This window comes from Eleutherodactylus coqui, chromosome 5 (assembly GCF_035609145.1).
Source record: "Eleutherodactylus coqui strain aEleCoq1 chromosome 5, aEleCoq1.hap1, whole genome shotgun sequence".
Taxonomy (NCBI): Eukaryota; Metazoa; Chordata; class Amphibia; order Anura; family Eleutherodactylidae; genus Eleutherodactylus; species Eleutherodactylus coqui.
Window position 1 is genome coordinate 143,433,281 of NC_089841.1, and position 27,000 is coordinate 143,460,280.

A 27,000-nucleotide genomic window follows, 5' to 3' on the forward strand; every position below is an offset into this window, starting at 1 on the left:
ACTTACTGAAGCCAAAGCTGGGGAACTTGTAATGACATTTGTGAGAGTGACAGCTGGAATGCTGGGAATGACTTGTGCATGGAGAACAGCAGTGTGCTTCTGCACAGAAAAGTACAAACACAACTCAGTCCCCTTACTGGTTTGGAAACAAGAAACTGCAGATACAAAGCACAAGAGTTTAAATAGAAGAGCCACACTGAGTACGATTGTGGTAACGTTCATCGTTGCAGGGTGTCATGGATCTGTCTGCTTCAATATCCTTGCGTGTCTAATCGTGTATATTGTTAAATATCCTTGCATGTCTAATAATGTATATTTTTACTAGTGTGCCTTTTCTCTGAACCCAGCAAATCCCACATTGACAGAATTCTTCAAGTGTTCACTACCCAGTTCCCCAAGCAATTGATTAAAAAAAACAGAAGATACATAAATGCAAAATATGTGGATTTATACGCGAGTTGAATTATTCCTCTATGAAGTCACAATACCGGGACATTCGGGATGGATGTCTCTCTGGCTGTATCAATATTGTAGAATAAATATTCCAACATTTAAATGTGCATTCGGCTAGTCTGATAGCATTAATATCCGGAAACCATTAGAGGAAAAGGAGGTAACTAAGTCAAGATATTGCAACATATTCCTGATAAGTGACAAACGTTAAGAAGTAAATACGTAGGGAAGAGCTTAACCATCCAATGTTGGTGGCAAAAGTGAAATATTAGAAATTAATATGATGTATGTTTATAATACAATCTGGTTGCAAGATAAATCAAGTAATTAAAAAAATGTACATACTTTAGCTATTCTTCCCAAGTGTCTGGATTTACAGCCTACCCAGTCCAACTCGATTAATGATACTCACACACACAAACCACTCCCTCTATGGCAGAACCGTTTCACACAAATCTCAAACCTAAATCCTCCTTTTATCCTACACACCATAGAGGAAGCCGTATAGATGCCTTTCATTCTCTAGTATCTACAGAATTCAGAAACATAAGAAAGACGTGGTCTGTCAGAGGCAACTTCAGCAGATAAGAGAAATTAGCTTCAAAATCCCTTCTCAATAATCCTGATCATATCACCCGCAGTGCAGACAAAGGTGGAGGTATTATTTTACAGGATAGGTCCTCCTGTATCCAGGAGGCAATGCGGATTCTGGGAGATGAAGAATACCACATCTCGTTTCACTATAATCCCACAGCTTCCATTCAGGGGGAGTTACTCAACTTGGTCTGAAGAGCATACACCAACCATATCCTCAGTAGGAACGAAAGAGATTTCGTCATTATTGAAGATCCAGGGTCCCTATCTTTTACCATCTCCCTAAGGTCCACAAGAACCACAACAATCCCCACAGCAGAATAATTATTTCCGACATCAAGTCTATCACCAGTAATCTGTTGCTGTACATCGACATTCTCCTCCAGAGGTATGTGGTCCATTTACACTCTTGCTTCAAAGACATGCTCTCACTTATTAATATGCCATCCAACTAGGCCAATATTGACATTACATCCCTCTATTCCAACATCCCTCATGATTCTGGTATCAGCACCATCACCTCTGTCCTCTCGCATGACCACTACATTAAATCCGCATAGAAGAAATTTATTATTGACATTTTCTACTTTATTCTTAAAAATTAATATTTTTGTTCAATTCCGAGCTGTACCAACAAATCAAGGATACTGCTATGGGTGAAAGATTCGCACTCAGCATCGCTAATTTATACGTGTGTGAATTTAAGAAGTGGTACATCTGTTAGAACCACCAGTGGTCTGATAGGATTGTTTTCTACAAATGTTACATTGATGACGTTTTTATCTTGAGGGATCAGAGGAGCATTTTAAGGATTTTAACATGTATCTCAAAAACTATTATTTTAATCTGTTCTAGTAATATATGTATTATATTGTATATATATCTTTTCATATGTTTCTCACATCAGCCTAGGATAATACGCACATACACACACGTGTCTGTCTCTCTCTCGACTCTCTAGAGAGAGAGAGAGAGAGAGAGAGAGATTTGTATATCTAGCTTCTTCGTAAATAGCTAGCAGCTAAGTGGTTAACTTATTCAATAATATACACTGGTATGTGCAAGCAGCAGGCTTGCACATACTCCCACACCCCTTCCCCAAGAGAAAAGCTGTTGGAGAGCCCTTCCTTTGGATTCCTTGGTCCGGGCAAGGATATTAATAAGTCTATTCTATTTTTGTTAATAAGAAACATGTTTAGTAGTAACACACACCTTAAGGTGTTAACATGTGTCAGTCATTATAAACTAAGCCAATCATGAGTTCTTATCATTTCAGGGGGTATGTACTTCTGCTGCTATGTCATTTGGGGTGTATCTGTACAGTGATGATGTTAATAAACCAGAAAAATACTGATGATTGACCACCATTGTGTCAGTTTCAGTGAGACCCCGCATGCATGCACTTCTCATACCCAATTTAGAGCATTACAGTGAAGTCAGAGGGATATGATTTATTTCCATGATGCTGGGAAAACCACCACTACATCAACTGAATATTGGGATCTGGTGGAATTATAACAAAAACATATTTTAAAATGGTAGATGGCAGTAGCTTTCTTCATTTTAAAAATTCGCCTTACACGAAGTGGGAAAGGAACGTCCCTCACAGTCAGTTTAATGGTATTGAATGTAACTTAACCAAAATTGAAGAATATGATATTCAGAGCAAGATTTTAAAAGAAAGATTTATCCAAAAAGATTACCCACAGAAATTGGTTGACATAGCCTGGAACAAAACTAGAGAGGACCTCCCTGTTCACATCAATCTGGACCACAAATCCGAGTCAGATAGTCACAAACACAACTTTGTAACTTCTTATAATCCTCACAGTGCAGAGAAACATTGGCCTATCCTATTACGGGACCCTTACGTGACCAACCGCATCCCACCAAAATCATGGATTACTATCAAAAGGACATGTACGCTAAAATCAATATTAGCACCCAGTAAACTCAAATCAGCAGGGATACTGCCCTGCTGCCTCTTCTTTCCTCAACTAATAGGGTACTACCACTGTGGCAATAGGCACTGCTGGTGCTGTGCCAACATGTGCAATAAGAAGCATTTTACTAGCCATGTAACAAAAGAATGTTTCCCGATCCAATAATTTTTGAACTGCTCATCGAAAATTGTTTGTGAATTACCTATTGGAATGTCCCTGCCATTTGCAATACATTGGACACACCACCCAAGCCCTAAGGTACCGTATAAATAAACTCAGATCCAATTCAGCCAACGGTTTTCTCAGACACAGTATCTCCAGGCACACCACTAAAGTCCACAATCAAGACTTCAGTGCCTTTACCATAACCATCTTACAAAAAAATCATGCACAGTGTGAGCAACAGAATTGAGGCACTAAAAAAGTGGGAGAAGTTCTGGATTTTCAAATTTAATACCCTTGTCCTGATGGGACTTAATGAAATCGTTGAAAATGTCTTTGAAGGATAACTCTCACCATTTCACCACCCTCTGTCCCCATTCCCTTGCTTACCTTGTATGTATGTGTGTAATATACATACATATGTAATTTTTTTTCTCATTCCCGTCTACAGTTTCCCACATTCATGAGTTATTAACTCATCCTTCCACAAATGTGTAGCCTTTGGTCCAGTTTTCGCTTCAGCTCATAGAATGGTAGAGTTGGATTTTATTTATGCTGTGCAATCTGTGTACCGCATACTATTTTATCACCACCTCTCCCCTCCTTGTATGTTAGTACCCCCCAGCATGACTGATGAAGAGGTTCCCCCTGAAGTGCGCATCCCCAAAAAACAGAGAAGTCGGAAATGTTATCCCATTGCCTAACGACTTTTCACCGGAGAGTTGTGCTAATATACCAGTTCTTTGCATCTGTATATCTAGTCCGCCCACCATATGGTTGATCCACCTAGTTGGCAGCACTTTCATCACTGTTTTTTAATAACTTTCTTTTAGGCTTTTGAGACCTGGGCTCATGCCTGGGACTTGGACTTTTGACACCTTTTGCCTTTTTTTTTCCTTCATCTATCTGGATTTACAACACAGACTGAGCGCTACGATTTATCTGCAGAAATAAAACAACCTTTGGAAAATACAGCATTCATGAACCACACACTTTTTAGAATTAAAGAATAAGGACTAAGACTGCAGATAACCATTCCCTGGTTCCGTTTTCCAATACCTACCTTTGAGTACTACCCTTGCTCTACTGTGCATCTGGAAGTTATGTTCTATAATGGCGATACATCTCTGTATTTTACCCTATGAAGTTAGAGGTCTGATGAACTAAGTAGATTAACCTAACCTTTCTTCCACAATGACCTTAAAAGTAATAGGACTGCTGTGCAGCTTTTCTAATTTGTCTGCACATTGATTGCAACAGTATTTTACAGTATAATCAGATACAGGCCATTTACTTTCTGGTTAATTTAATTGCTGAAATGGTTTTTACTGTGTTGTGTTTTCAGAATAAGCAGTGGGTAATGTTCATAAAACAACGTTTCCTTAAAAAGGGAACCTGTCAGCTTGAACTTGCTGTCCAAACTGCAGGCAGCATATAACAAAGCAGGAGGAGCTGAGCAGATTGTTATATAGTTTTATGGGGAAAGATTTAGTATAACTTGTATTTTATTCATTTAAACCTCTGCACATTCTGAGTTGAACAGTCCAAAGGGCGGAGCTATTAGTGATTGACAGCTATCTCTGTATACTCAGTCAGACACAGATTGTTGTCGATCACTGATAGGACCGCCCATTGGACTGTTCAGCTCAGAATGTACTGAGATTTGAATGAATAAAATACTAGTTACACTGAATCTTTCTCCATAAAACTATATATCAATCTACTCAGCTCTTATTGCTCTATAATGTACTGCCTGCAGTTTGGGCAGCATGTTTGAATCGAATGATTCCCTTTAATCACAAGTTTGATTTAGCTTTGATTAATGGTGGGGTAAAAATGGGGAAAAAAATCTATAAAAGTTTTATACTATTCATTTAAAAGAATTGTATATGTATAGTATGTAAATGTGACATGTTTTAGTTGCCTATAGATCTATAGTGCAGAGGGCCATCATTTTGGAACCACTATAATGAATACTCTACAAATAATTGGTTCAATAGACAAGATTGGTATTGCTAAAGCTGTGCATCCTACCCTCTGTTATATTGCGTAAGAATTTTTAGCACATTTTAGCAGAAATCAACTGTTGATGCAAGCTGTGTTTCTATTGTATATGGTGTAATACAAGCACCATAGGACCACCATGTTGGCATCCTGTTCTGATCAGCAGTTTATAAAGAGAATTTACCAAAGACAACTCAACCATTAAATCACTTAAAACACCCACCTCCATTATACTTAATCCCTCCACACTGGAGCTAACTGTGTACTCTGCAGTTTCGTGGTAGGAATCATCTATAAGAAAAAGAAATAGCAGTAGAACAATGTTAAGTTGTATTAAAAGACCTTGTTATCAAATCATTTTTGAGAAATATTCTAGAATAAAAGTTAAAAAGAACAAATTTACATTTTCATTATGTAGCTTGTTAAACTCATTGATTGCCTTCATTGTAATAATGGCACATACTGAATACAATTTTATAACATGCGCACCTTCCAAACATAGCAACATTTGTTACCATTTACAATGTTACTTTTATTTTCCTAACCTCATCCAGGTTCTTTAAATTGAGCATAGTACTTAACAGATGTAACACTCCCACCCTTCTCACCTAATTATGTAACCTCAACTCTACAATCTCATCACACTAAAAACCTTCATCGCAGCAGAGTGAGAAAATAAGTTACCACAGTATCAAGAACAACCATGATTTATTCTGTCCTAGTAAAATCCTCTCCTCCCATTGACAGGTTATATCTTTAGGGAGTGTTCAATGACTGCAGTCAAGTATTTTCTATTTTTGGGACTGGTGAAATACTTTAATGCTTAAAAAGTAAACTTATGTGAAGTTTTATTACACATCCGGTATTTTAAGGGATATTTCTATTTATGTGATTGTTCTCAGCAAGAGAAACGACGTAATCTTGTAGATATGATACCTTTTAATGGCTAACAAAAATACATGATGTAATAATAGCGAGCTTCCGAACCGACGCAGGGTTCTTCTTCAGGCTTAAATGGATTGGATCTGAAGAGGCAAAACTACACAAAGCTGGCAACCCAGGAAGGCCGATTATCTCAGGTGTGGGAACCCTCACTGAAGGAATCTCAGGATGGGTGGAAGGCATCCTCAAACCACAGGTGAGGAATACAACCAGCTACTTGCAAGACACCACGGACCTACTGAACAAACTGTCAACCGTAGGTCCCCTCCCCAATGGCACCATCCTGGCAACTATGGATGTGGAATCCTTGTATTCCAACATCCCACACGAGGATGGACTGACTGCCTGCCAGGCGCACCTTGAGGCCAATGGGGTCGCCTCTGATGCAGTGCTACAACTCACAAGATTCATTCTCACACACAATTATTTCTCCTTTGGCAAAGAGAAATTCCTGCAACTCACAGGGACTGCCATGGGCAGTAAAATGGCACCGCAATATGCCAACCTTTTTATGGCAAAACTGGAGAGTGACTTTCTGGCCTCTTGCCCCAGCAAACCATTGGCCTACTTCCGCTACATTGATGACATCATGATCATCTGGACCAACACCGAACAAGAATTAATAAAATTCCATGAAAGATTCAATGCATTCCACCCCACCATAAAACTGACATTAAGCTACTCAGATACAGAAATCAACTTTTTGGACACCACCATAAAGATTTCAAACAACTCAATACAGACATCCCTATACCGAAAACCGATTGATCGGTCCACATACCTCAGATGGGACAGTTTCCATCCTAAACACATCAAAAAGTCCATTGTCTACAGCCAGGCCATCAGATACAACCGGATCTGCTCCAACCCAACGGACAGAGAGGAACATTTGTACCATCTTAAAAGAACATTTATAAATCAGGGCTACCATCCCACCTCAATTGATGACCAAATCACCAGAGCCACCAGGATACCCAGAAATCAACTACTCCAATACAAGGAGAAGGAAAGAAACAATCGTGTGCCTCTAGTAGTGACCTACAATCCGCAACTAGAGGTACTAAGGAAAACCGCAAGAAAACTCCACCATACCCTGCACAAGGATGACCGTCTGAAAACCATATTCCCGGACCCTCCGCTTCTGTGTTACAGGCAACCTCCTAACTTGAGGAACTTTATAATCAGGAGTGCATTACCCTCTGACACACAAAAAGGAACTTATCCCTGTAATGTAAGGAGCTGTAAGACCTGCTCACATATACTGACTGCGGACAGGATACGGATCCCCAACACACAGCAGAACTATAAGATCCCAGGGACATTTACATGTTCCTCGTCCAATGTTGTGTACCTGATCATGTGCAGTAAATGTCCTGTTGGGGGTCTTTATGTTGGAGAAACAGGACAAAAACTGAAAGCCAGGATGAGATCTCATCGCCACACGATTGAACACAGAAAAAGGGAATTACCTGTGGCCGAACACTTCTCTAACCATGGACATAACATAGGAGATATGAGAGTTTTGATATTGAAGGGTGGTTTCAAGTCACAAAACCACAGAAGAATTTGGGAATATAAATTGATAACAACCTTTGACACGCTGAATACTGGGTTAAATTATTCCCCAGGATTTATGCGTGAATGGGAAGTGTGAGACTTGATTGCACAGATAAGACCCCCATCAACAGTAATTCAGGGACCATTAACTTTCACTCCCTTATCAGTGTTTAGCTAAAAATGTTTGTGTATATCTTGTAGCAATTCAAGCCTGATGACCTCCCCCCCTCCAACAGTAATTTAGGGACCATAAAACTTTCACTTCGCTATCAGTGCCTAGACAAAAAAAGTTTGTTTGCTGTTGCAGAATTCCTTTTAAGTGCGAACCAATCACATCCATATCTGTGCCTTGTCATAAGTATGTATGTTATAAGTATGTATAAATATGCTTGCCTCTTCAGATCCAATCCATTTAAGCCTGAAGAAGAACCCTGCGTCGGTTAGGAAGCTCGCTATTATTACATCATGTATTTTTGTTAGCCATTAAAAGGTATCATATCTACAAGATTACATTGTTTCTCTTGCTGAGAACAATCACATTTTGCTCTACTGGCTAACACGGTACCAGATCTTTGTTTTCATTATTTCTATTTATGACATGTATGGCATATTCGCAGAAAACTTTTATAAATATTTGATAAGTGGTGAGTCAACCTCACAGACATTTATCTATTGGGAGAATGAGATTTCCTTAATCCCCATTCTACCAGGGAAGTTATACAGCAGAATCATGTAACTACAAAAAAAACACTAAGCACACCCAATTTCTTTGTGTAGTTATGGCCATTTATCCTATTGAGAAACGCTTACAACAACCTAGAATTAAAACCCTCTGGCAGTTCCTAGGATGTTTCTGTACCACTGGCTTGTTCATAGCCAGACATTATGCCGGGCTGATGAATGGAGATCACTAGGGATGAGCGAGTATACTCGCTAAAGCACTACTCGTTCGAGTAATGTGCTTTAGACGAGTATCTCCCTGCTCGTCTCTGAAGATTCGGGAGCCGCCGCAGCTGACAGGTGAGTTGCGGCGGGGAGCAGGCGGGAGAGAGAGATCTCCCCTCCGTTCCTCCCCGCTCTCCCCCGCTGCTCCGCGGCGGCCCCCGAATCTTCAGGGACGAGCAGGGAGATACTCGTCTAAAGCACATTACTCGAACAAGTAGTGCTTTAGCGAGTATACTCGCTCATCCCTAGATATCACACAAACCCTGTATAGTTCCATGATATGATGGTTCTATTTAGCCCGTTGCAGTTTCCTGTTCCCGTAGGAAAATGGAACCCAAAGCACTAGTGTGAACGAGCACTAAAAAGCAGAATTCTTTTAGGGAGCGTTCACATAGCAAGCTGTGTGATTACGTCAGGGGGTTCCATCACGGGTGCAGAAAATAACACTGATGGAACCCAACGGAACCATTCACTTGCATTTTGAAACAGACATCACTTTGGTGTCTGTTTTACAAGGTTTGTTTGCGCTTTACTTGGAGTACAGAACAACATTGTAAACTACGTTAATAACTACATTATTCTGTACTTCAACTAAAGCAGAAATAAACGGATCCTTGAAAAACAGACACCAAAGTGATGTCCGTTTCACAATGCAAGTGAATGGTTCCATTGGGTTCTGTCACAGTGTTATTTTCTATACCCTTGATGGAAACCCCTGACATAATCGCACAGCATTCTGTATGAATGCTCCCTTGCAACAAAAAAAGTAAACAGACAGACATCTGCATGTACGTTTGCTATAGAGGGTTATTCGGCTACCTTTTTCAGCCAAAGTTGTTTTTCTATATGTTATACAAGCAGCAAATGATAAGTGAAATAACTTGATAAGAACACTAGACAGATGTTACTTTGAATTCAAGATCGGAAAGTTTAAAGTAATTCCTTATTATCACCTTGTAATTCGTCCGTCTCGGCTGTTTCGATCTTGTCCATCAGGTCATTCGAGCTCCATTTTGTGATTTCTTTAGGCAACACTTCCTCATTATCTGACAAATCTTCTAAACACAAGGACAAAAACATAAAACAAAAACAAAGTTAAATATCCATAAGCAAACTGAATTTACAACAATACAAAAATACAAACCATATTAGTGGATACCCGCAGCAAATAGTAACAGCCTTTAGTAACCCAAATAAATGTTGGCATGCAGAGTCTTGGCTGAGATTGACATAAATATGTTAAGAAGTATTTTTATTTTTTTTCTAGCCCATAAAACAGATGTATAGATTATTGCAGAAGAACACCTAACAAGTCTCATTTATTAAACTTGCAAAGCTTGCATATACTTTGCTCTAGGTCTACACAGAGGCGGTAACTCTGCAGGAAATAAGACTGGAATTTATTAAAAAAAAACAACTTAGTCTATTCTTTTTAGTTTGGAAGAGCTCAAAAGACTTTACTATTATTTATTGTGAATAACTACTGTAACTTATTGTAACTTTATGTAATTGCAGTTACAGAAAGAAACTGTGGGTTATGACTTCGTATGTTTATGTTCTTCAGCAAAAAAATATTTAAAGGTGTTTTCGGAGCATTAACATTGATGCCATAGAGTAGGGACCCCCAATGATTGGAAAAAGAATAAGGAAAGCTTTGTAATTTCACCAGACATGTACCACTCTAGTTCATGGGCTATGTCTGCGGAATAAAAGCAGAGGTGCAATACCAAACACAATACCTGGACAGGGGCAGCACCTGACTGAAAAACAAAATGCAAAGAAGCCCCTTAAATAATTTATATATTTTACTGTATTGCATTGGTCCAAGTGATGATCATTATGACTAGCTGCTTACAATCTATTCTACTTTAGGCCACATTCATATTTGCATCAGAGGATCCGTTCAGAGACTCTGGCACAGATCTAGCACAAAATAGTGCAGCCTGCTTTGCAATTCCATCAGAGAATTTTGTGTGGCATGATGGAAGCCAGACTAATCCTATTATAGTCAGAGGGGTCTGTCTGGCAAAGTTTGGGTCTGACAAGCGCCGGATCTGGTATAATGGAGCTGAACAATGGAAATGATACTAGGAGACAAAAGCAAGAGTGCATGTTGCCTTATGTACAAAATTTTACTTGCCTAGTATGGAGGTTCAGTTAAAAAGAACTTGGAACATTAGGAGGTCCATATTTCCCAATCCAAATGCATTAAATGCAGCATCATATCACGCATATCAAACCCCTTCAAATAACCTGCAGTATCCATAATCTATGGCAGTAATCATAATATAAATCAGATTCATGAGCACTTACCATGAGCATCAAAAAACTCATCATCTGAGCTCTCATCAGAGTCCCTGGCTATACTTTGCATCCTCCATTCGGATATACTGTGCCGAGATGGGCTAGCTGTAGGTAACGGAAAACGGTGTTGAAATCATTACAATATGAAAAGGTACAATAATTGAGTGTTGCTTTATTAACAATATGGTTGAATTGTTATCCTGGACTTGACTTGTTAGATGGTGAAAGGTATTTCTCTTCTCCAGAATCGAAGTATATTCTAAAATTTGCTGTGTGTAAATACACAGAGTTGCATTTAGTACTTATACGTTTGCCTCCTAATTTAAACCATGGCTGACAAATATATGTACATAATTTATAAACTAATCTCCATAACTCCTATGTATAATGTAAAATGTATCACTTCACCCCAAGTAAAGCTTTCTTATTGCTAACACTGCATATCAGCAATCCATGGCTACAAGAATATTGCAATGATGCAGCAGCAATTTGAGCGAATGGCAATACCATAATCTAGTCGAGGTCCTATAAATATGACGACACAGAAGCTATCCAGCAGTGAAGCGGTTATTTTGGGGCTGTCCTTGCTATCTACATAAGCCTCATGCTGCTATGCTCTTGCATTCTTACTATCTATTCTCTGGAAGAAAGGCAGCGGGGAGCAAGTGATGTGCTCTACTTCTCCACTCATGCATATCAATTCTGAATCATAGTTCACCTTTCAAATGCTGTCTGCACAATACAAGTCACGAGCTGCGGAATTAGACTCTACAAGTAATCTTTTCATTGCAAGTGAAATTAGAGTTTTACTTTCAATCTTTTGCATTAATTCAAGTCTCACAATGTTAATAAAAATGGTCAGTTTAACATGTGACAAGTGACAAAACTTCTTTTTACTAAGGAGAATTCGTTGCCCGTACAGAATTGTATATACTTATATACAGCTTATCTGGGTGATTTGTCATTAACCGAAACAGACAAAAGGGTTCATGTGTAATGGAAGTAAAGAAATAGAACAAAGAGGTCTGCATTTTCTTTGTATTAACTTGAGATCTGAAAGGGAAGACACACAACCGGGTCAATATGACAAAGTGGGGTCATGCCTTTTGGCCTTCCTCAATAATATAATCAACTACTTGGCTTATTAGGAGACAGTTCAGCATTTAAAAAAACTGAAATAAGAGCTCAAAATGCATTGCTGTCCCTGGACTAATAAACTAAGACTATTTGTGAGGACATGATACTGGTAGATAGTGTAAATTATTCTCTCTGTTATCTGCTATCTCTAAGTGCCTATTTACACGTAACCATTAATCGCCCAAAATTCTTTCAAACAAACAAATTTGGGCAATAATTTTTCAGTGTAAATGTGGAGAAAAAAAAAACGTTCACTATTAGTTTGCAGCTGTTTATTGCAGAATTTCAGTCAGCGAAAAAACTACTGCTGGATCGCTGGCTTCTTGTTACGTGTAAACGCTCCCTGCTTCACATAGAGGGTGAAGCGCTGAGCGTAAAGCCAGCGAGAACCCAGCGATCCAGCGAGAAGTCTTTCGGTCTAAATGCTCTACACGAGCGCTGACAACTTTAGTGGTGACGCTCGTGTAGTCGTTTAAACAACAGTTGGCCTGTGTAAAAGGGCCATAAGACACATGAATATGCTCAATTGTTTAGATGCAAGTACCCTGTCCCAAGCAGATTCATTTGCGTGTTAATTTGCAATTGGCTGAAGATCTTATGATTCCATTTGTTCATTTGTATTGCCCAGTGAAATACTATTGATTACCTATCATCAGGATTGGTCATCAATAGTTGATCAGTTGGGGTCCCTCGCTCGGGACACCGACCGATCAACTGAGCGGGTGCATGTTGTCAGCACCGCAATAACACAGGTCGGAGCGGAAAAGCCACATACATTGATTGCATCACACAAAAAATGCATAACCATGATGAAATTCTTGAAATAAGATGAACCTCAACACACAGAGAATTAAGTTCTGAACCGCTGGTTTTAATTAAAAAAAAAATGGAGTTGGATACACCCTGAAGATATGGTATGGTGGTCTGACAAGCTGCAGCACGTCATCCACAAACGGGATGATGTCAATACGCCCCTGATTGACTAGAGGTGATTGGCTGTTGATGCTCATGGCACCCTAAACCATGGCTTTATGTTACACCGGAGCCATAAACTATGTGTCCAGTATATTTTCTGATGGCTAAACTGCACAATATTTTTTTGAGCCATTTGGACTAATAGAATTCGTTGGGCTGAGAAATAAGTGTAAAGGAGTGCTCACGCTTAATCATGACCTGGAGAAGGCAGCTGCAAAATATACATTTGCCTTCAAATAGGGGGCTTGGGGGGGTAGGGGGGGGAATCATATTAGGTATTAGGCCTGCATTTGGTCTTCCACTTGATTAAACTGTACTATACATCTCATTATCCATCCAAACAAGGTGCTGACGGTATGTTTTCATACAACTAATCTGAAATATTTTTGTAATAAAGAACTGATGCTCATACCTCCTCGCTTTGATGATCTGGATGATCTAGAGGAAGTGGACCATTGCTTAGTTAGTCCCCTTCCAGAAAGTGATTCTGTCATGCCGCTTGGTTCATCAACTGTTTCTATGGAGGTAATGGCCTTGGTCTCTGGATCCTTCTCCCCAGGAGATTCTTTGGCTCCGTGCTGTTCTGCTTCGTTTTCACTTAGACTATACTGGGCCATTTTCTGGGCCAACATCAGTTGTGTTTCTTTCTCCAGTTGTCGGATATCCTCAATTGTTAAACCGCACCACTCATCTTGCCAACACCAAGCTTGCCTATGCGCTCTGACCATAACTTTCCGCAGACCTGTTTAAACAGAATAAAAGGCTAGAGTAAAAATGTGCACTATAGTTTATAAATAAAAGAAATAAAGCATAAATATTACATATGGCCATGCACTTTACATTGTGTGTATTACACTATGAGAATATGCTCACATAGCGGAATCTGCATCAGAATTTTCCATACAAATTGAGCCTCTAAGAAATAGGGTAGAAGCGCACAGCTACAGATTTCTGCCATGGCTGCATACATGTATACCCAGGAAGCTCCATGTGAATTTAGCCCTTTCTAATGGGCAAATCCATGAAAACTCCTGATGCAGATTTCCATTGAAAGTTCTGAGGGAAAGCTTGGATGCCGATCCCATGGCAAAGTTTCTGTCATGTGAACATACTGTAATACATCTCTAAACTCCACCTTCACAAGCAGGTCCTTTTCTTTTATCTGGACAGAAATTAGATATCCGCTTATTACAGTGGCAAAACTGTTTTATAGCTTACTTAGAAAACCTTAAAAAATATATGTTTAAAACAAAAATATAGTTAGAGGCCCATTTACACGTAACGATTATTGCTCAAAATTTGTTCAAACTAACGTATTTGAGCAATAATCGTTCAGTGTAAATGCGGAATAAATATAGCTTTTCAGTCAGCTTAAAAAAACCTTGTTGGCTTGCTGGCTTCTCGCCCTGTGTAAACGCTCCCCGCTCAGTGCTTCCCATAGAAGGTAAAGCGGCCGAGAAGCCCGCGAACTGGCAGCAAGACTTTCAGTTTAAAAGCTCTGCATGAGCGCTGTCGATCTTGGCGATGACGTCAGCACTCATGCAGTCATTTAAAAGACTGTGGGCCCGTGTAAAAGGGCCTTCATATAAAATAGGTCATTCTCTGATGACACATTCCCTTTAATGGTTATTCAATGTAAACATTCCACTGAGTCTATAGCAAGGCTCAGCGGAGAGCACGTTACATACAGACAACAGTTCAGGGGCCTTCTGCCGTGGCAGGAAGAAAGCAGCATGTTGTCTGTCATTTGTAGGTTCTGTGAGTCTTCCACAGGGAACTGCATGCAGTCTATGGAAAGCTTATATGTCATTGTTTATTATATTCCCTCCAAGTCATAAGTTGTAAAAGCGGATAAAAAAACTTGTCACACTACTGGAGCAAAGCCCAGCAATGTTGGTGTGTCCCGGGTGCAGCTTAGACCCTACTGCTAAAAATCCCAGTGTAGCACCTTAGATTTGGCCACTGTGAATGAGCATGAGAGATTCAGGTATCACTCGATATTTCTTGTAACAACTTGCAAACTCAAGGGGCAATATTGTCCATGTAAAGTCCCATTTACACGGAGCGATGATCGCTCAAAAATCGCTAAAAACAGCAATCGTTTGAGCGATAACTGTTGCGTCTAAACGTGTGGCCATCATGCGCTGCTAGCTGATCGTTAAATTCAGTCCAACCTAAAAATCGTCCTTCAGCCTCATCAGCAGTTCTCTGCGGGTAGTGCTGATAGCATTGTTTTCCGTTGGAGAACAAAAGAACTGAAAGCAGATAAGCGCCCTCGGGCTATTAACTGCTTTCAGCTAAGACTTCATTTTCACACTCAATTGGTACTTAAGTAGCTGAGTAGCTACTTAAAAGTTTATGCAAAATGATCGCTCAAAGCTGTCACTCAAACTGTCGTTTGAGCGATCATCGGGACATGTAAAAGGGCCTTTAGTTGAGTTTATTTTCTTACTAGATTATGAAGTATATTACACTGTATTATAGCAACGTGTGAAGTACTTGTTGATGGGAATCCTGTTACAAAGGGGTGGGAGGTTAAAATCTTTAGAAATTGTTTGCAGATCATTTAAATGTAGAAAGATTTATCAGCTACTACTTTGAAAGCCTATTTAGGGCTTTTACCCACTAGCGTGTTTTTTTTCCGCTGCGTTTTTTTCCCCCCACACGTCAATGGGACTGTCTAATGTTAAAATCGTATAACACAAAATCGCAAGTTTGCGATTTTTGTGCGATGCGATTTTAACATTAGCCAGTCCCATAGACATTTGGGGGAAAAAACGTAGCCAAATCGCAGTGAAAAAAAATTGTTAGTAGGTAAAAACCCCTATGTCTGACACTCGTCTCTGCAGATACTCGCTCTCGTGCAGCTGTACAGGAGAGAGTATCGCTGGCTCACAGCGGGACGGATGCAGGAGATTACTCTCCTCGCGCTCCCCCGCCCCTCTCCATTGACTTAACACAGCGGCCGTTTAGTACTGAACGGCTCTATCTACACTGAGCGATCAGTGATTAGCTCATCGTCCATCGTTTATGCTGCATAAACGATGGACGATGAGCTGAACGATGATCGTTCAGTATTGAACGGCCACTATGTTAAGTCAATAGAGGGGGCAAGGGAGTGTGAGGAGTGGAATCTCCTGCAGCCTCCCTGCACCCCTGCTGGCCGCTCTGTGAGCGAGCCAGCGATACTCGCTCCCGTGCAACAGCATGGGAGTGAGTGTATGTCGGGACGAGTGTCGGGCATTCTTTGCCCGACATTCGCTCCGTCTAAATCCACCTTAAGACTAATCTACAGGACTTAAATATCAGCAAACAGCTCACAAAGCCCTAAGGCCCTTCAGTGATGACTTCAACAAACCTATCATGTTATTTGCCAGTTACATTTTTGTAATATAAAGAAGGTATTATGTATCACACCCAACTCAAAAGGGCAATAGACTTCAATGCTGTTCAGTTACACTTTCTGGCAGACCTTAATAGCCAAGTAAAGGGCCCTCTATCCCATCTTGAATGTAGGAGGAAAGGGAAATCCTTTATACTTGGAGTTTCTGGTTTCAATTACATGTTCACCACAACTGCAGTCTATTCTAGCTGCCATCCGGAAAACCTGCTGGAATCAATGGAAGCTGCCCTGTTGCATCATATGTGGATATTGGATTGAAATATTGGACTGTCTTTTCAATCTGGACCTCCTGGATGATGTCCACTTGCAGGCTGCCACCTAGATGCTCTTTGGATACTCCTTTACAAGTGTAAGGAGCGCTTATTGATGGATTACATAATATTTTCTTCTTGTCTGATCCCAAAATTGTAGTGTACGTGAGGTTTAATGCGGCTAACCACTATTTCTTTCAGAACTGGACATTATACAGTGTCTTATTAGTTGTGGTTAAAAAGTCTATTTTAAGTAGAATGAATCCAGATAATGGGAACACGGACTTTAGTGAATAAACTCTTCTCTTTATTAGAATATGTGCTTTATAAAATCAGAAACATGGAGGACGCGTTTCAGCTCAGTTGAGACTAGTTCACCTCTTTCAGTCACTGCCTGTTCACTTAAATAGCAATCCCATTAAAATCAGCTGATTTGTATTTGTATTCCATAAGTGTTCCCTTGCATATAATATAAGCTTATGTATTCTTAGATTGAGATATTTATATGATATACCTTTAATCATGGGAATCCATAGAATATGCATTTAATATGACTATTGCTTACCTATAGGGAACTAGGCAGCAGCAGGTATAATACCAAGTTAATAAGGGGTTACTAATCAGAGTTTATTCACTAAAGTCCATGTTCCCATTATCTGGATGCATTCTTTGAAACAAACCACCCAATTGAGTGGCTGTCAGACGTGAGTATTCATCCATCTCTATCACAGTGATATGCAATGAGCGCATATGGATGAAGCAAGGTGAGATAACAGTTGTTCATGAAAGTTATATTTTAAGTAGACTCTATATAAAACATGATAATATCTAACCTGTTATTTTGTTTCTGTACAGATACGTATTTTCCCCCTATCACCCATCTCAAAGTATATATATTCACTTGCTCAGATAATCCTAACTGTTTAATATGCTAATTATACAAACTCTGCATTTCAGTTACTCAATTACTTAAGTCCCTTATCAATATATAGATAGAATCCTTGGTCACTTGATTTAATTATACTGGGTTAAGCTCCATTTACACGTAATGATTATCGCTCAAAATTCGTTCCAACGATGGTGTAAACGCTTCCATCTTTTACTCTCTGGCTGAATGATAACTTTTAGGTGAGCATAAAATCCAACATTCAGACAGAGAGATAGCAAGGACTGCAATCTGTGTTCTCCACTGGAGCAGCAAATTACATTGTATTCAGCTAACAGCCAATGGCAGCCTGTGCGAAGACAATGCAGCCCAGTACAAAGTCCAGACCACATGCTGGGATTTGCAGACAGCTGCTGGAGGCTCATTTACATGCCAATGAAGCTGATAAATTGCAAATGACATTCATAGCATGCTTTGGAAAATTGCCTCTTCCTGCACACTTGCAGAATCGAATTATGATTTCCACTAACAGAGGAAAAATCACAGCATGCTATTTTCGTGTGGAATCTGCACAGACAGCCTCCATTGAGATCAATGGATGTCGACCGAACTGCGGCCTGTCGACAATTGACATTGTGGAAAGGTCGCAAATTCCATGTCATCATCTAACGACGGCGCAGAGGAAAAAAAAATCTGTGCTGCGCCAGTCTGGCGGCGGCTCACTGCAGCCAGCCACAATGCACATGAAGAACAGTAAAGACCGGCGCGCGGATGCTGGCCGGGCACAGGGTCAGATTCCGCTGCAGGCTCCTGTGTGCGGAATCTGACCCGTTCATGTGCAGCCGGCCAAGTGTGTGACTGGAACCTATATTAAGCAATGAGTGCTGTTCTTCCCCGCTCAGGACAGTGTTCACTGCAGCCTTGCTGTGGCTGGTCACCGCGATCTTCAAGATAAACACAGCTGATCAAACAGACATGGTTAACGGTGTTCCTCCGTAGCCGTGGAGAGGCCATAATCTGCAACAGCAGGGACCAGGCCACAGGTCGTGCACCCCTAGCGTATCATGTATTGACATCTCTGCCATGTCTGAGCCTCGGCTGCTGTTAGAGAACGGAGCTTTCATACTCACAGCTGAAGTGGAAGGAAGGTCAGACGAGCTGCAAGCTGTTGTGGGGAATTTAGTCTTCTAACCAAGTGAATACAAGCAGCAGCACTAGTTTTTATTTTATATAGTGCATGTATATTACAGTGTGTTGTAAACAGGTTGTCATGATTCACATTGAGTCCTGTCCCCATGGGAGCTAACAACCTAAGTTCACCAATTAGTATGCTTTTGGAGTGTGGGAGGAAACCCATGCAAACATAGTGAGATCATACAAACTCCATGCAGATGTTGTCCATGGTCAGATTTGGACACCAGTGCTGCAAGGCAACAGAGCTAACTGGTATGCACCGTGTTAGAAGACTATATCCCTGACAACAGCCTGCGTTTGGTCTGTCATTCCTTCCACTTCAGCCATGAGTGTTAAAGCTCCGTTCTCTGACAGCATCCAATGCTCAGACTTGACTGAGATATCCAGACATCATACTCTGTCAATTCCTCTGGCAGGCTGGTTACTGGTACAAGGAATGATTAATGACAGGCAGAGCAAAAAGGAGAGCTTAGATCTTCAACTCTGTCCCAACGCAAACCATCTTGCTCGAGTATGGCAGGCTTTTTGCTTACTAATGTCATGACAGCCATTTTAATTTCCCCAACGATTGCCCCATAGACAAAACAAGCCGTTAGAAATAATTGAAGGTATTTAGAAATGTATTTGTAGTTCTGTGTTTTGGCATTATGTTATTTTCCGGAGTATCCCTTTAAGAACATTGCTGGTTCTGACATTGTTCTCTTTTTCGCTCTTTCACCCAGATGTCTGTTATGCAACATAGCTTGTCCTGTGCCCTTGGATAGAACACAGTTTTGACCATTACAAAACCTTCATAATTCCTAGGGCAAAAGACAGAACCAATTATGTTGGGTGTGCAATGCATTCCCAGACATCTAAACAGAATAGCTGTTACCAAAACACAGGGAACAGAATCATTTACTAGAACTGCTTTATGATACTGACAGACAAGAACTTGGCTTTAATTGCACACACACTAATTTGGATTCTCCAAAGCAACACATATATGGGTAAAATATAATTTAATAGTGCAATTAGCAATTGAAACACTTCTCTATTGCCTTTTTATGACTATACCTTACTCCTTTGTTGACCAAGGTTATGTTTGGTTTAACTTAATGTAAATGACACATTTTAATGTTTCAGAATGTATACATTAATGCAAGTCTGCTACATTTGATAGTAAAAATACCGAATTACTGCTGACAAAATTATGGAAACAATGAGAGAACGTCAAAAGAACCCATTATAAATGTAGGCTCATTGGGATCAGTTGCACAATGGATTCAGCACATCGTTATGGCTTCCATTCTAAGCAGAATCCAATACAGATACGGTATGTGAAGAGAGCTTCAGGCCCTGATCACATTATTATAGAAGTTAACCATCAAATACACTCACCAACATCATGTATGAACCTCTCAATTTTAGATTGCATTCCCCAGTAACGAAATTCCACTTTACACAGCTTGTAGGCACACATGATTGGACATCTTCCAAGGTTATTCCTATGCTCCTCAATCCAGTCATCAGACAAGGGGCCTCTTTTAGTCTTCACAGATTTGTATACTTTGGGGTCCTCTTCGGGCTTATATTCATGTGGGGGGATTGGATCTTTAACAATGTCAATAGGATCTGTATAGTAAACAAATTGGGGGACAAAAAGTTATATTGAAATAAGCCAATTAAAAAATCTCTACTGTATTTGTGAGCTGTATGCACTATAAAGTATACAAAACATGGGAAAAATAAATACACTTAAACTGAAGATAACACGCAAACCGACAAATAAATCTGTAGGCCAATAAATCTGTAGGCCTGATGTGTTTGACATAGTTTGAAGGGAATCAGTCACCTACTTTTAGCCCTATAAGCGAAGTTTATGGGCTGAAAGTTGGCGATCCGCTGAGTCCAGGAATGTATTACCTCCCTGTTGTTCCTCCTGTGTGACCATGGAAAGCCACTGTCATTGCATAGAGCGGTGATAAGTAGTTCTCCCATTCTAATTTTATAATGGGAAAACTACTTAGCAGTGCAGCTCAATGCATTGAGCTGCAGTTTTCAGGGTTCACACCGGGGGAACGACGGGGGAGGCAAGTATAACACATCCCTGGACTCAGTAGGTCACCTACTTTCAGCCCATAAGCTTAACTTATAGGGCTAAAAGTAGGTGACCGATTCTCTTTGAATCACTTTTACATGGATCCACTGTTTTACTAGTAGAAGGTTTGTTCTCACAACAATAGATGTGTACTTGGATTACATAAATCGAAGGATAGAAGTTTCAGTAGCATGAAGATCCAGTGTAATCATTCACTGGCTTTGATGTCTCTTCTTACACAGGCTCGATTTATTTACATTCTGACTAGTGAATTGCACACAGGTAAAAAAAAAAGGAAAAAAACATCTATTAAAGCATACCTGAGTTTTTAACTAGTTTGGAAAAATATAACATGTTCTCCTTATCCACTCACATGCTGCTGTTTACAACCTGGTTCAGGTGGTTTTCCCAATTTTTCTGTTGCCCTGCTATTGGCAATCCACTTTCATGCAGGGGACCTGTAGCAAGCCTAGCAGTCTATTAGTAGTTCACTGTCCTGCACTTCCTTGCCCCAACTTCTCATGCTGCATTGCACAATCTATGGTCCAATCAGCAAAGGAAGGGGGAGGACCCAAAAATACATGAGTATGTCCTGTCTCTTTAATACTAGTATCTCATTTGACACAGCATGTGTATGGAAGTAATCTGAAAATCTATATTTTCTTATTCAGAGAAAACCCCTTTCAGAATTTAGCACCCAAAGCAATCAGCTGATCTCTCCTGGTTCATCTCCAGGCACCCCCCAAACTGCAGCCAGCCAAAAATGTAGTATTACATGGTGGCCATTCAGATGAATAGCCATTTATGTAATATAAGAACAGCTCAAGTTTTCCAGAACAGGAACCGGCTTTAGCGCGCTGCTTACTGTTCTGTTTCTGCCTACGAACGCATACGGACATCATAGAGGGGAGTGCCCAGACTTAGGAGTATGGACAGAAGTTGTCTTTATACGGCAACCATTTTAACTCCTCAGTGCAACAGCCAACTGTGGGCCTAAGGACGTGATGATTTTATTTTTCCCTTGACGTATGAGGGCTTCTCTTTTGTGAGGTGAGCTGTAGTTTTATTGGTACTGTTTTTTGGGTACATGATATGTTTTGTGGAACTTATTAATTTCTTTTGAAGGGCAGAAAACACAAATTTGCCATTTTGTTTTTACTGCATTAATCATGCAGTATAGAATGACATAACTTTTTTCTGCGGGTAGGTAGGATTACAATATTATATATTTTTATAAGTATTTATCTTTTCTTCTTTCTTTCAAGTTTTTCTACTTTTGTACAATAAAAATCTCTATTGGAATTTTATTTTGCATTGCAGCATTCAAAGATGCATAATTTTTATTTTCCATGCTTGTTTTTTTGCATGACGAGCTGTAGTTTTTCTTGCCTCCTAACAAGTACAATATAAATAAAATAAGCATTTTGGCTCCATTTATTTATTTTTTATGTCGCTTAAATGGCAGCTTACAAATAATAACATGCCACACATCAATTATTTACATGTAATATGAAGTAAGTCATATTACTAAACACAAGTCTTACATGCAGAAATTGCTGCTCGTGTTACAACACAATTTACCAACCCATTACCAATCATGTTGCAATTTATCATGACTGAAATGTTAACTTGCAGTGAGGACAGATGTAAATTTCAACCATGGCTGCTGGGCTTTATTCAGATCACTCGGTTTGGGGTAACTAATAATTCTAATTGTTGACATGCCAAATAGCTGGAGAATTAGCTAAGAATCCAGCTGTACAGATACCCGCAGGTATGAGATTATTCAGGCAAAGATTACAGTATCTCTATCATTGTGAAACTGAGGCACCAGGATTTTTATGGACAACCATTAATTTTGTCCGCATAATGAATGCTACGTAACAGTGCTCAGAGAGCCAACAGAGCCATTTCTGCATCACACATGCAACGCATAACCCTTTGATGCTTTTGGGTGTACACATATGCCCTCCTGCATTGGGAGTCAATCACGCTACATACAAAAGGGGCGCTGTCATTTTTGGAAAAAAAAAATAAAAATGCATTTTTACACTGTTAGTACATATAACAGTTATGCATTTTTATTTAGATATGAAAGGTGTACGAGTGCTGAGACACGCGTGTCTGTTACTGCATCTGCAGCCATGACTAACTTCCACCTGTGCATTTAATTTCATTGTCAGAGGTGGTGACTTGGTTTTTTGCTGCACTGGGAATGAAGAGTAACTGCTGCATGCAGGGTGGGAAAATTGCCGATGTGCAAAGCTTGCTGGGCACTGTGACTGCCTCGACAACTGGGCCCATCCAGTGTGCAGCAGTGCTTCTCCACGCGGACATCACACTGGGTTAGAGAAAGGGGCTCAGCTGTCCAAGACTACAAATAAATTACTTAGAAGTCCTGTATTTAGAACTCGTTTATTTTTATAATGTTGTTTGTTACTCATGTCCTGGATGGCGAGAGTAACAAACAGAGAAGTCCTGAATCGTATAATACCCGACAAATCACTGGAGGCCAAGATGGCCCGGCTCAGGCTCACACATTTTGGCCATATAATGCGAGCAGGGTCGCTAGAAAAATCTATAATGCCTGGACAGATCAGTGGCAAAAGAAAACCTGACCGCCAAAGAACACGATGGCTGATATTGTCAAAGCGGATACTGGCATGGATATCACACAACTGAAAGAAGCAGTACAAAAAAATCGAAAAACATGGATGGAGCTCGCCTTTAGGGTCGTGAACAACTAAACGGCCAACAACAAATACTATTATCTGGCCCTTTTTATTCCCATACATGATTCTGAGTTAACCCCTTAAGGACCAAGCTCACTTGTACCTTAAGGACCAGACACTTTTTAGGTATTTGGTGGTTTAACTGCCCTATTTTTTTTTCTTCAGCTACCAAAATAATTTTTACTGCGTTTGTTTTTCTGTGACATATAGGGCTATTTTTTAAATATCTTTTTCACTTACTTTCCCCCCCCTTTTTTCTACTTTATTGGGGGTAAAAAGCTATTTTTTTTAAATTAGTTAATTTACTTTAAAATAAAGTGAGGGAATGGGTTCCTCATTTTGTTTTGGACGTTTTGATATAGAATATGTATGGTTTTGGATTACAGGGTGCATACGGCGACGGTTTGGAGTTATTTTCTTTTTTCTTTATGTATACATTTTTATTTTATTCTGTAATTTTGTTTTACTTATTTATGTAATTATTTTTACTATCTATAACAAATGGATTTCATATAACACCTATGGAGACAGTCATATGTTTATTTTTATTTGACACTTTTCCGCTGTAGCTGGAACATCCATAGGAGCCCGACTTACAGGGGAAAACATCCCCTGTACTGGCAATAGTCACTGGTAGAGCTTATCAGGGTCTGCTGGGACCCTGTTGCTCTGCTGTGCCAGGGGATCCTGGCGATCACGTGACCGCTGGCTAGCATAGTGGAAGAAACACTTTCACTTTTTACTACATAGCGCTCATTGAACACTGTGTACTCGAGAAAGGAGAAGGCAGAAGGGGTTAAAGACCACTCGTCCCTGTTTCTCCGTGCAGAACAGGCTGGTTCATGGAGCGCCCAGCAGTGGGGGCGGGGCAGTGCAGGAGATTACTGAACGGTGGCTGTTTAAATTACATGATGAGCTTTATCGCTGATCGTTTATGCAGCATAAAAAAAAAAATCTCCTGTACTGCCCTGCCCCCCTGCTGGCCACTCTGTAAACCAGCCTTCTCTGTTAGCTCCCGTGCAGGAGCACGGAGACACGGGGGCGAGTGTCGGCCATCGTTTGCCCGACATTCGTCCTGTGTCGATGGGGCTTAAATTTTCAGTGCTTGGTCCTTAATGGGTTAAACCAGAAAGTTCAAACACAAAACAGACCAGCGTTTACTGTATCTCCAAAAATATATCCGTATTACAGCGCTGTGCAGGATTCATGTGTTTAGAGCAGTAGTAACCAACCTGACGGGGCCTGAGATAAGCACCATCAACAGTGCACACATCACATTCCGCTAGGACCTGATCAGTCAGATAACACCTTCTCACCTAGCTGGTTTTCTCCTTATATCTTGTAAAATATAGTTTTGGAATCAGCAGTAGAAGAAGCGGCCCAAAACAGATTTTCTGAGTGCTGTTTTTGTCAAAATATTTATAGCAGGAGGAGAAGCATAGACCACTTGCATATAATAAAGGCCATACATAGATAAATATATGTAAAATGACAACTTCTGTAGACAGAAAATAAACTAGAATACCCCATAAGAGAAGAGAATACAATGTAGCTCGGTTTCCTTCCTTTTAAGGTTTGAGCACAGCTCTCTGCATACAAGAGCACTTATGCCCAATCATTATCTTGCAAAAAAGATCCCTCTTGTACTTTATAAAGCTGTAGATGCAACGCAACAAGATGTCCTGGTTCACAGCACTCCAAAATGAAGAACACGTTTGTGGTTTTCCCCATGAATATGAGCAGCAATGTTTCAATCCTTATGAGTCTTTCTTAAGGAAAAATGAGGGAAGTGTGGTAGTATGCAGATATATAGCCAAATTATGCAAAGTAACAGTCTCTGAATTATGCACAATAAACAGGGTGTGATCCTAGCCTAAATGTCTCCGGTTAGAAACTGTGAAAAAAACTATGACATTCTCCTATTTCTATTTATTTTGGTTGTAACAACTGATGTAAATATTACTTGAGGTTCGTAGCTTCCTTATTTAGTTTGAGCAACCGATGTTTAAACTGTTTACCACAGAGTGACATTTACTATGAAAGAGGAATCTGCATTAAATCTCCCACAATACAGTACAGGGCCAGGCTGGCGCTGCAAACTGCTCGCCTCCCGCTTCAAAAGGATCCTGGCAGTTTTATTTTTAACATGCCATAAGAATTATTCAGGTCTCTTTTTTCTGTGAGGCTCATTTTCCTTCTTTCTTCTTCTTATCTTCTGCCTCCTCTTCACCTGCCCACTGACTAGAAATGCAGCGTAGGCTAAAATTAGCCGGCTGAAGTACAGCATTGCTTTTGTACTGTCACCTAGAGAGAGTCTAATTCGGAAGGCTCCTATCAGACTGTGCTACTGGGTTCAGCTGACTGCGTCACATTCCTTTTTTATGTCAACGTGCATCTATCTCCTGCCATGGCAACCAGCTTTAGGGAAGGGAAATAATGTTTCTTCTTATGGCTTCCTTCCTGGGTGCTAATTAGTGCCTGAATGGCGATTTCAGGGACAAAAGACATCTATCCAATAAAAAAGGGCCATGATATAGTCAATAAATGTTCATTAGCCAATTCTCTTGCTGCAAACCTTTATCGAAAAGTGTAAGAATTCAATAGACAGTACTGGTAATATGTTATCTACACAGGCAACATAGTATCATAATTTGTACATCAATTCATCATCACGGCTTGGTGATTATTATCTAATGCACCTAGAAATATACATTCATTGGATCCACAATTTAGTATTAATGTAGACACGCAGCTCCACGGCAATTTAAAGGGGTAATCCCATTATTGACATCCATCCACAGGATACACCATAAATGTCTGATATGTGCGGTGCCACCTCTGGAAAGTACAATGATTACAGCATGCAATAATAAGGTAGTCCCTGGCCTAAAGAAGGTCTAATAGAGCAGTCTGTGATAATGCACTGTGAAAAAGGTTTTACCAGTGGGTAATCCACCAGATTCAAATGTTCTCCGTTTGACCTTGGGATAACGTGAAGAATACTAGCTATTTTTCACAACACGAAAAATGCTGATAGACTCCCTTTAAAGGGAACCGGTCATGTTCCCACAGCACCGTAAGATCGCAGAATTCACAAAAATCCGACTGACTGGATTGTGGGAGCAGGCGAGTATAAAATACATCACTCGGCTCTTTGTCACGTCACCTAAGAGCACAGTATCTTTGTTAATGGTGCTGTAGGGACATGACAGGTTTCTGATAACCATAATGTTGAGCCGCATAAATATAGGGGAAGATTTATTAGGGCCGGCATTTTAAACCCCAGCCTCAATAGGATTAAAGGCATAAAAGGCTTAAAGGTGTTGCCCTAGATTTTTTTTTCCTATAAAATACAGCTCCCCCTGTCATAAAACAAGAAATAGGCATATATTCACCTCTCGCTGTTATATCTAGAGCTATCGCTCAGGGTCTCCCCGT

General features: G+C 40.1%; 1 protein-coding gene across 6 annotated transcripts in view; it reads right to left on the bottom strand.

The window, feature by feature from the left end:
• Nucleotides 1-27,000, bottom strand: part of PITPNM2 (phosphatidylinositol transfer protein membrane associated 2) — a 286,382-nt gene that overhangs the window by 85,637 nt on the left and 173,745 nt on the right. For 5 of the 6 annotated variants that reach the window (XM_066603333.1, XM_066603334.1, XM_066603328.1 and 2 more), the window contains 5 exons: nucleotides 20,131-20,364; nucleotides 13,429-13,758; nucleotides 10,914-11,009; nucleotides 9,554-9,658; nucleotides 5,380-5,447 (listed from right to left, as the gene is read on the bottom strand). In XM_066603333.1, the coding sequence (XP_066459430.1) occupies nucleotides 5,380-5,447; nucleotides 9,554-9,658; nucleotides 10,914-11,009; nucleotides 13,429-13,758; nucleotides 20,131-20,364 (833 nt within the window). The remainder of the gene's footprint in view (nucleotides 1-5,379; nucleotides 5,448-9,553; nucleotides 9,659-10,913; nucleotides 11,010-13,428; nucleotides 13,759-20,130; nucleotides 20,365-27,000) is intronic. The other variant, XM_066603332.1, reaches the window with a different exon arrangement.